Source organism: Empidonax traillii, unplaced genomic scaffold (assembly GCF_003031625.1).
Source record: "Empidonax traillii isolate 1590-97213 ecotype Southwest subspecies unplaced genomic scaffold, ASM303162v1 scaffold43:size1863611, whole genome shotgun sequence".
In the NCBI taxonomy this organism is placed as follows: domain Eukaryota; kingdom Metazoa; phylum Chordata; class Aves; order Passeriformes; family Tyrannidae; genus Empidonax; species Empidonax traillii.
Window position 1 is genome coordinate 1,051,442 of NW_020955236.1, and position 10,064 is coordinate 1,061,505.

Genomic DNA, 10,064 nt, shown 5'->3' on the forward strand with positions numbered 1-10,064 from the left:
GGCCGCCCGAGACACGCGCTCCGCCGAGCTACGGGGCGCCGCAGCGGCCATTCCCCGGCGGTGCCGCCGCCATGCCCCGGTACGCGCAGCTGGTGATGGGCCCGGCGGGCAGCGGGAAGGTGAGCGGGGAGCGGCGGGGGGGGCAGGGGGCACGGCGGGCCGGGGGGAGGCCCCGGGCAGTCCCTGATGGGCGTGTGTGCCTTGCAGAGCACGTACTGCTCCACCATGGTGCAGCACTGCGAGGCGCTGGGCCGCGCCGTGCAGGTGGTGAACCTGGACCCGGCGGCAGAGCTGTTCAGCTACCCCGTGATGGCAGGTGAGCCCCGGTACGGACATCACAATAGCGGCTGGGTCCGGTCTTGTGCCCCAAAGTCAGATTAATGTAGTCTTGCAGTGCTGCTGCCTCCCCACACCGGGGACTGATGCTCTTGTGCCAGCTGGTGCCTAATCCCTGTATTTACCTGGGCCAGTGATTAATATCTACCTGCTCGTGTCGGAACAAAGCGTGCCTACACAGAGATGATAAGGAAAGTACATCCTGACCTGACCTCTTAGTTGAGGCACTTTCAAAGAGAAGAGATTCATTAGCGGGTCCCGGACCATGAAAGGAAAATATGGGGATTGGGATGTTCCCCAGACGGGCACCAGGGACCTTCAAAAGGCTCCCACTCGTATCTAGATCGGTCAGTGAAAGTATTTAACATATACGTGTGTATTCAGGAAATGTGATGAATATTAGTTGATGAGTACAGGTCCCCGTGCTGCAGTGGTGGAATGCTGGCTCTCTGACCTCCCAGGCTGTTTGGAGGGTTTATTCCCGGTGTTTGATGTTGTCACAGACATCCGTGAGCTGATAGAGGTGGACGATGTGATGGAAGATGAATCCCTGAGGTTTGGCCCCAATGGAGGTCTGGTGTTCTGCATGGAGTACTTTGCCAACAACTTCAACTGGCTGGAGGAGAGCCTGGGGCACGTGGAGGATGATTATATATTGTTTGACTGCCCAGGTAAACAAACACCGATGTTTTGGTATCGCTTGCTATTTTATGTCACAGGATAAAATTTGCAGTGCTTTGGGGTTAGTTAACTCGTGATAATTCACTTTTTTTTGCATTATTAAGAACTGTCAGAGTTACTTCCAAATGTTTCAGGAGTGAACTCCATCCTGGGCTGCTCTGGGTGACTGCACTGGTGTTTGGTACCAACATGTGGTGTGGGGACACTGTGGCAACTGCAAATAACACTTAATTGGAGGTCATGGGAGGGAAAAAAAAACCTTTTATTTCTTTTCCACTTCACCACTCAGAGTTGCCTAAAAGAGGATGCTTTTCTGACCCGTTTTTATTTATATTAAGTGTGATACCATGTTATATATAACTGTGAAATATTGCTGTTTGTTTCCCTTTCCTACCCATTGATATTCTGAGTGTGCCCCAGGTCAGATCGAGCTCTACACCCACCTGCCAGTGATGAAACAGCTGGTGGAGCAGCTCCAGCAGTGGGAATTCCGTGTCTGTGGAGTCTTCCTAGTGGATTCTCAGTTCATGGTGGAATCTTTCAAGGTACCCATTTGAAAGCTGTTGGAAAAGTTCATACTGATGAAGAACAAAAAGTCTGGGCCGTTCAGGGAGCTGGGTTTGCCTGGAGGAGAAAATGCTAAGCCCAGGGAGATTTGTCTTCATCTGCCTCAGACGTGGGTTGCAGCAAAGGGTTGCCAGTTGGATGTAAAGAAAACCAGCACTGGGAGAGTGGTCAGACTGCAGCAGGCACAGAGATGGTGCAGGGAACGTTCATGGAGTTAAAACCTGACTGAGCAGCCTGGTCTGACTTAGAAGCTGCTGTTTGAGCAGCTGGAGGACTCAGGTAACCTCCAGAAGTCCCTTCCAATTTGAATTCTTGGAACCTCATGTGATTCCATGAGAGCTTTCTCAGATCTGGAGAGTGAGCAGGCCACTTTCCCCATTGAGCAGGAACAATCCCTGGAAGGGTTTGGGCTTTCTTAATGCCCTTTCCAGTGGCAGATCCAGATCTGCAGCTCCAAAAATAGGTGGGATACTTGGCACCTCCCTTTTCCAACAGGAAACTCCTCATATCCCAACTCCTCATATGGCTTTGTGTCCATGTTCCATATATTCATTACTAGATTTGGTCTGGGGTTGAGTGTGCTGGGTTTGTGTTTTTCTGTACTTTAATACTTCATTTTTCATTCTCTTTTCAGTTTATCTCTGGAATTCTGGCAGCACTCAGTGCAATGATATCTTTAGAGATTCCACAGATTAACATCATGACCAAAATGGATTTGCTGAGCAAGAAAGCCAAGAAGGAAATAGAAAAGTAAGTTCCAAAAAATTATTTACTCTGTTGCGTGATACATTGAGGCAAAGTTCACTCAAAATTCAGTCTAATGTTTCCCACAATTTAAACATCCTCTTCGGTAATGGGACAAGATGGATTTGGTTTATATTAAACATAGTATTTAAACAGCTGAATAGGATGCTTACAGTTTAGTCAGAGTCAAAAGAACAGCTCCATGTTTGTACTGATCTCTGGATTTTTCTGTAAATAATCATCTTGGATGTCTTGTGTCATTCCAAGTGACAGAATTCCAGTGTTAATGATGACTTTGTTTCTCCCAGGTACTTAGACCCAGACATGTATTCTATGATTGAAGATTCTACAAATATATTGAAAAGCAAAAGGTTTAAAAAGCTGACTAAATCTATATGTGGACTGGTAAGTATATTGCTTTTGAACTGGCATCCTTAAATTCAATATCACTTCTTGCCTCTTTTAACTCAGATTAGCATAAGCTTCTTGATGCTGTTGATACTAAACTCTTGATATTTGGATTCTAGCCAATGCATTTTCTGGGAATCCTTTGGGAAATGGCTTTTTCTACTGTGTAGAACTCAGATGTCCTGAGTGGGGAATTGCCACTCTTCTGCAGCGTGGCTTTAAGTGGTATTTTAGCAGTGCAGACAAGAGGGGTTTGAGGAGGTGGCTCAGAGTGCTGTGACTGAGACTTAACTTACTGCATTTTGGTTTGGCTCCTCCCCCCAGATTGATGACTACGGAATGGTTCGATTTCTGCCTTTCGACCGCTCCGACGAGGAAAGCATCAACATCGTCCTGCAGCACATTGACTGCACCATCCAGTACGGAGAGGACCTGGAGTTTAAAGAGCCAAAGGTAAGGGGCTTCTGGGGAGGAGATGAAGAAATTTAAAAAGGATCCACAATATAAATATGTTCTTGCTGATAAATTATTGTCTCGGTACAGTTCAAAACAGCCCATCTTTAGTCTGTTGGTGGCAATGCCGGATCGTCTTCATTTACAGTTAAAAAAGTGGAATTCTTTAATAGCATCTTGTATATGCAGATTGATCAAAGGGTTGTGTTTAAAAGTAGTGCTTTAGGTTTTCAACATCAACAGAATTTTAACTTTCAAATGTCAGAAAAGACTATTGAGATCACTATGATTTTTTCCTTCCTGACTGTTCAAACTCTCCTGATAATTCCTGTGTTCAACCCACGTGTTGTATATGAGACAGAGATTAGAAATGAATTCTGTTGTGTAAAATACATCATAGAAGACTGTGTTAAAATCTGTTCCAAGCCTTCTCTAGTTTTATTATTCAGCTCATAAAACCTAAGGAACAAGTCCAGTGCTTTTATTCCATTTTTAAATTCATTTTTGACTCTTCTGTACTGCAGAATACTTGGATCTAGATTTTGACTTACATATAAGGCTTGTATTTTTCTGTTTTCTCTTTGGCAGGAATATGAAGAAGATAAATCTGCTCTTGTGGATGAATACTTTCAGGATCGTGTGGATGAGTAAAAAAAAAAAAAAAACAACATTCAAACTGGGAGGAAAATACTTTGTTGTAAAAATTAAAAATGAAAAAAAAAATCCCAACCCCTACACAAACACACTTAATGTTTTATCTGTAAGATAACTAATATTTATAGTGAACAGTGAGTTATATGACCTCAAAACTATTTTAATAAACAGTTTTTTATTCTTGTGTGTGTGTTATAAAATATATAGGCCAGTGTTAGCACCTATAAAAGTTCCCCTCATATAGATATATCTCATTTCAGCATAGGAATGCTTGAAACAAATTCATGATTTACTAGAGAGACAAAGCTGAATCTAAGTGTGTTGCTTAGTAGTTAGTTTCATTACTTTAATGAATTGACTTTAAGTGGTTTATTCAATAACATCTTCAGTACAGTGTAACACTTAAAGAAAGAAAATCACCTTAAACTCAGTGATGATCTTGTGAAATTGATGTCATTTTGTAGGAGCAGCTTGGTCAGCAGATGTCTGAGTGTGAGGATTCCCCTTAATGGGAACCAAACCAAGGAGTGAATACTTGGAGGCAACTGCACTTACCTGACCCTGGGGTGGGAGCAGCTTGGCAGAGCTGAGCTTTGTAGTTTCTTGCTTCTAGTCTGGAAGGTGTAATTTTTTTCTTATTCAGAGGTAGGGTGGTTCTTATGTCTGTTTAAATAAAAGGTTCACTATTGATATGGTGCTTATTTTTGAAGTAAGGATCTGCTTTTTCCAAAGCACAGCCAGAACTGGGAGAGAGGTTCAACAGAGCAGCAAATCCTGCATGTTTAGTGGGAAAAGGGTTCCCAAAAATCCCTATGTGGCAGAACTAGATCTGACTGAATTAAACCACTCAAACACTGGGGCAACTTGGATCACTTAACTCACCTCCAGACTGGCACATCCTTGGGTCAAGTCACTGTTGAAAGGACAAAGCCCAGCCCTGCAGTTGGATTACTTTGACTCACCTTCCAACCCTCCCCATTTTTTTGCCCCAACTCATGCCATGAATCATTTACTAGGGGAAAATTCAGCATGCTGGGTCATAGGGAAGGTTATGGCTTGATAGGAATAGGAGTGTGCACCTGAATATATTGTACCCCTGGGAGCACAATGCGTTTGGACCCGTTTTGTCCTTCCTTACACCGGGGCAGCCGAGTGCCCCGTGCAGCCTTTGCACCAGGTCAGAGCAGGTGACCCCCCAGGAGCTCTGGAAATGTGCAGGACAGTGAACCAGCTGCGAGCAAATCATCCCCAATGCGCTCTTGTGATGCTGACATGGCCGAGACTGGAGCTCACCTCTCAGATGTCAGCGAGACTGGAAAAGAAAAGGGTGGCACGGAGTGACCGAGGAGGGGTTACTTGCAGTGCTGGCCAAAGCAAAGGCAGAGAGAGGAAGGAAACCCCACAGGATGGAAAAGAGCAAAGTCCCCATCAGAGCGTGCTTTCAAAGGCTCTTCCCAGTGCGGGCAGCGCCCGGGCAGAGCGCTGCCTCCCGCCATCCCTTCCTGGTGCGGTGCCCCCGGGGCGGTGCAGGGCTCCGCTTCCGCGCTCGCACCGCCTCTGCCGCTGCCTCATTTCCTGCAGCGGGGGCGGAGGGAGCTCTGTGTTCGCTCTCTTGGACGTTCGCCCGCTCCCCTCCCGCCCGGCCCCGCCGAGCCGCCTCCTGCCCTTCGAGATGCCGGTGAGCGGCGGGTGCGACAGCGGGCCGGGGAAGGGGCTCCGCGGCGGGGTCTGGCCGGGGGGAAAGAGGGGCTGCAGCGGCGGGGAGCCCTGCGGAGAGAGGGGGAAGGCTCGTATGGGAAGCTGCTGCAAGGCCAGCGCCCTCTTTTTCTTCCTCTTCCTCCCTCTGGCAGGGATCCACCCGCAGCCGGGAGGGTGGGACCCGGCGCCAGCGGGGCAGAGGGTGGTCAGAGCAATACCTGGCTCTGCGTTTGTTCACACCGCCTTCCCCTGGGTCGAATAAACTGCTTTTTACACCCTGTCACATCCTCCTCAGCCCCCCACAAAACCTGGGCTGGGAGTAGCCCAGTGGGCTGGCACAGCACGGTGAGAACATTTGGAAAGTGCCCCAAAATAATCTTATAAGTTGAAATCGGTTTCCCAGGAAGAATCTGTCATATGCAGAAAGCTTTTTTTTTTTTTTTTTTTTTTTTTTTTTTTTACTTAAACCAGTTTTAGAGTGCACAGAAAGGCCTTTATTTTTAAGTGCGCTAAGCCTGGCATTGACCAGTTTGTGAAGACACAGGGGATGTGATTGCACAGGATCAATAATCAGCTTTCCCCCTGTCCTAGGCTTACCACTCCACATTAATGGACTCGGACACCAAGCTAGTTGGGAACATGGCACTGTTACCCATCAGAAGCCAGTTCAAGGGCCCAGCACCTCGGGAAAGTAAGTTTATAATAATGACTGAAAACCTGCCTGGATGTGGCTCCTCATCTCACGGGTTGCTCCAAGAGCAAGAGTGACAAAGAGGAATCAGCGGTGGGAAATGGAGAGGTTTGCAGTTTGTAGAGGAGGAAAGAAGTTCTCAAATAGTTAAGCTGTGCAGGTTGAGGTTTCTGGGGAGGATGTGATGGTGTGAACCCTGCGTGTCGGAGGAAGTGGGGGTTCAGCTACAGAGAACTCGCTCTGGTCTGTGGCTGGAGACACTCGGCTGCTCCGGAGCAGGCAGTGGGACAGGCAGCACCTCAGGGTGGGGAGCTACAAAAATTGATCCTTTTGTGCTCTTAAAACTCTGAGGATTTACTCAGCTGGTAGAAAAACGAGGAACTGCTGAATTGCTGCTGTTTGTGAAGTGAGATAGCACAGGGGAAGGAGAATAAGGGAGTTAAAGCTCCTAATAAGAGTAGGAAGCTTAAATGTTTCAGTCTGAGCTCCTCAGTGTTTCACACGTTCTCTGTTACATAGTATTGACTTCTGCTTTTTGTATTGCCTTTGCAATAATGCTTATTTATGTATTTCAGTGAGTAAAAGTTATGACAAATGAAGTATAGCAGTGCAGTGTTTAACTCTGTATTTCTTTTTTGTTAGCTAAGGACACTGATATCATAGACGAAGCCATCTACTACTTCAAAGCTAATGTTTTCTTCAAAAATTACGAAATTAAGGTAATTTTTTTTAATATACTATGTAGTAGTTCTTTGGGAGGTTGGTGCTGTGAATATAAATTTATTTTCAAGGAAATAATTCTATTAGATCACAAAATCTCCCCTTCCACTTAATCTTTAAAGCTGGGTAGATGTCTTGAATTGCAAGTCCCTCTCTCTTGGGGAAACTAGGCCAAAATGGCTTGAACTCATTCCTGTTTCAGACTTTTATCAGTTCCACAAAGTCTCCCTTAATCTAAGAGTTCCTGGGCTCTGTGCTTGCTTTTGTTGTGCAGAATGAGGCTGACAGAACACTGATCTACGTCACCCTCTACATTTCTGAGTGCCTGAAGAAGCTGCAAAAGGTAAGAAAAGTGAATTTCTGTGCAGGAGGGAAACAGAATCTGTTCTGGGGATTGTACTCAGGAAAGGATTTCCTGATATTCTCCTCCCAGTGACACAAGCAATCCTGGTCATGCCAGTCCCAGCTGTCAGAGCCACAGATACTCCAAGGCTCTGTATGTTATGTTGCTCTTCTTGATGAGTTTTTAAGTGTTACAGATGGGTAAAATATTTGGGTGTAATGCTCCCTCAGCTTTTGTTTATAACTGCTAATCCATTGTTTGCCTGGTTCTTCCAGTGTAACTCCAAAGGCCAAGGAGAGAAAGAAATGTACACACTAGGAATCACTAACTTCCCAATCCCTGGGGAGCCTGGCTTTCCACTTAATGCCATTTACGCCAAACCTGCCAACAAGCAGGAGGAAGGTAAGGCTGATCCAGCCCCTCTATCAGCTGCATTTCTGTGACTGCAATTAGGAAAATTACCGTTAAAACTGGATTTTCTAAATATGTGGTCTGTCCTCCGAAGGCAGCACAAGCTGGATTTTCTGACCTCAAGGGCCCAGTGACTCCCCTGGATCCATGGATCCAACAGAGCAGATTTATAGGGTCCAAGAATACCTTTTGCATCAGGTAATCACAGCTAAACCCTAGTAATGGAGCTCAAGCCAGAACAGGAAGGCCACAATAATGAGCAAAGGTGACTGAGAGAAGAAAACAGTTTGGATGATCCTTTTTACTGATAAAAACGTCTTAAAAATCCCAAATATTGCTGTAAATTGAGCAAACCAACTCAGCCAGATGGCGAGCACCTGCAGATGTGAAACTCTCTCCTGAAGCAGTGCTATCTGATGCCTCCTTGTAAAATCCAGTCTGACTTGGTGCTCCCCAGTTTACCTTGGTTTCCCTGTGCTGCTTTCAGAGGTGATGAGGGCCTACCTGCAGCAGCTGAGGCAAGAGACCGGCCTTCGCCTCTGCGAAAAAGTGTTTGATCCTCAAAGTGACAAGCCCAGCAAGGTGAATGACTTTAAAGTCACTATTTTATCCATCAGATGGAAAATACTTTTGCATATTTTCTGACTTGATGCTTCCTTTTGCAGTGGTGGATCTGCTTTGTGAAGAGGCAGTTCATGAACAAGAGTCTCTCAGGCCCTGGGCAGTGAAGAGGCAAAGTGGCAACAACTTATAAGTGTTTCCACAGCAAGATGTTCCCGTCTTTTGCCTTTGTTTTGGATGCATTTTGTACCAGGGAAGAACTAACTGCTTATGAAGAAAAAAGAAAAAACAAAACAAAACAAAACAAACCTGTCAATGAGAGGGGGAGGGGGAGAGCAAAAAGATAAGTTGTGTAAGCAAAAATTATTAAGCTGGTGCTTAATAAGTGATTTTCTACACGCTGCTTCAGATGCCACCTGCTTTGTTGTTGTGGCTACAGCATCTGAAACAGCACTGGTATTTAAGAGAAGAAATGGGCCTGCTGTGGGGCAAGGGAGCTGTGTCATTGCTCTGCTGGCTGGAGTCAGTGTCAGTGTCCAGGGCAAATAGACCTCTCATGCCGTGTTGTCCATGAAGTGATTTTTACACTGTATTCATTAAACTTCGCTTGTAATTAATGTGGTAACTACTGTGTGCCCCATGGACAATTTCCAGGGAAATCAGAGAGGGGTTTTTTTGTGAAAGGATCTGCTCTGGTGAGACTTCCCCCCCCTGCAGAGCTGCCTCCAGCCATGGGGTCCCAGCACTGGAAGAACATGGAGCTGTTGGAGCGAGTCTAGAGGAGGCACTGAGGTGATCAGAGGGCTGGAACAGCTCTGCTGGGAGGAAAGGCTGAGAGAATTGGGATTGTTCAACCTGGAGAAGAGAAGCTCTGGGGTGACCTAATTGTGGCTTTTCAGTACCTGAAGGGAACTTACAGGAAAGATGGAGAGAGACTGTTTACAAGGCCTGGAGTGACAGGACAAGGGGGAATGGCTTCACACTGACAGAGGTTTAGACTGGATATGAGGAAAAAATTCTTCCCTGTGAGGGTGGGGAAGCCCTGGCACAGGTTGCCTTGACAAGCTGTGGCTGCCCCATCCCTGGAAGTGTCCAGGCTGGATGGGGCTTGGAGCAACCTGGGATAGTGGAAGGTGTCCTTATCCTTGGCAGGGGGTTGGAACGAGGTGACCTTCAAGGTCCCTTCCAACACAAACCATTCTGTGATTTTATGATTATTGTGTAACAGTAATCAGTAGAAAGTGAATAATTCCTACTGATAACAGTGGGATTGATGCAGGAGCTGCAGTTTCAGCATTTTACCTGTTTATTTAGCAGGTCTGTCTTCACAGAGCTGTGCTCCACTGTACTCAAGTGCCTTCAAATGGTACTGCAGGCAGATCCCACACAGCTGAGTCTGTGGCTGCCTTCCTGGATTCAAACACACCCAAACTCGTAAAAACTGGCTGTTCTGTCAGTCAGGTGGTTTCTGGAAGAACACAAGTCCAAGTTTGGTTTGTTCAGTTTTTTCCTTCATGGCAGTGCTGGTCTCACTGACACCACACAGCACCAGCACACTTTTAGTGTTACCTGAAGCCCAGTGCTGGTGATGTTTTGCTGCCTAGCGTGTTTGTTTGCTGAGAGCTGTACTCCTCTCCAAACAGCAGTGACGGCACGTCCAAACTAAAAGCTCCCACTATTGGCTGCAGCAGCCGGCAGAAAGTATTCTCGGGACAAGGGGCAGACTCTGGAGCAGGGGGGAGGCACAGGGAGTGCGTGTCTTCCGTGGGAGACACAGAACCGAGCAGGTGCGAGGAG

General features: G+C 46.4%; 2 protein-coding genes across 2 annotated transcripts; both read left to right on the forward strand.

Annotated features, from left to right (window-relative positions):
• Positions 1-15: 15 nt before the first annotated feature.
• GPN3 (GPN-loop GTPase 3) lies at positions 16-4,029 on the forward strand. The gene is made up of 8 exons (XM_027878595.1): positions 16-119; positions 208-316; positions 840-1,007; positions 1,438-1,562; positions 2,219-2,334; positions 2,637-2,733; positions 3,061-3,189; positions 3,778-4,029. Exons 1-8 carry the CDS (start codon positions 72-74, stop codon positions 3,838-3,840), a joined length of 855 nt encoding a protein of 284 aa, XP_027734396.1. The 5' UTR covers positions 16-71; the 3' UTR covers positions 3,841-4,029.
• A 1,349-nt stretch (positions 4,030-5,378) lies between these two features.
• Positions 5,379-8,892, forward strand: ARPC3 (actin related protein 2/3 complex subunit 3). Its single transcript, XM_027878591.1, has 7 exons — positions 5,379-5,521; positions 6,133-6,232; positions 6,875-6,951; positions 7,227-7,295; positions 7,571-7,697; positions 8,194-8,288; positions 8,372-8,892. Exons 1-7 carry the CDS (start codon positions 5,516-5,518, stop codon positions 8,432-8,434), a joined length of 537 nt encoding a protein of 178 aa, XP_027734392.1. The 5' UTR covers positions 5,379-5,515; the 3' UTR covers positions 8,435-8,892.
• The last annotated feature ends 1,172 nt before the right edge of the window (positions 8,893-10,064 follow it).

Excerpts from the sequence above, each read along its gene's own strand:
- ARPC3 (XM_027878591.1), top strand. Across the intron at positions 6,233-6,874 it reads GGGCCCAGCACCTCGGGAAA|CTAAGGACACTGATATCATA; the intron begins GTAAGTTTATAA and ends CTTTTTTGTTAG. Across the intron at positions 7,698-8,193 it reads TGCCAACAAGCAGGAGGAAG|AGGTGATGAGGGCCTACCTG; the intron begins GTAAGGCTGATC and ends TGCTGCTTTCAG.
- GPN3 (XM_027878595.1), top strand. The coding sequence starts at position 72 with ATGCCCCGGTACGCGCAGCTGGTGATGGGCCCGGCGGGCAGCGGGAAG. Across the intron at positions 1,008-1,437 it reads TATATTGTTTGACTGCCCAG|GTCAGATCGAGCTCTACACC; the intron begins GTAAACAAACAC and ends AGTGTGCCCCAG. Across the intron at positions 1,563-2,218 it reads TCATGGTGGAATCTTTCAAG|TTTATCTCTGGAATTCTGGC; the intron begins GTACCCATTTGA and ends TTCTCTTTTCAG.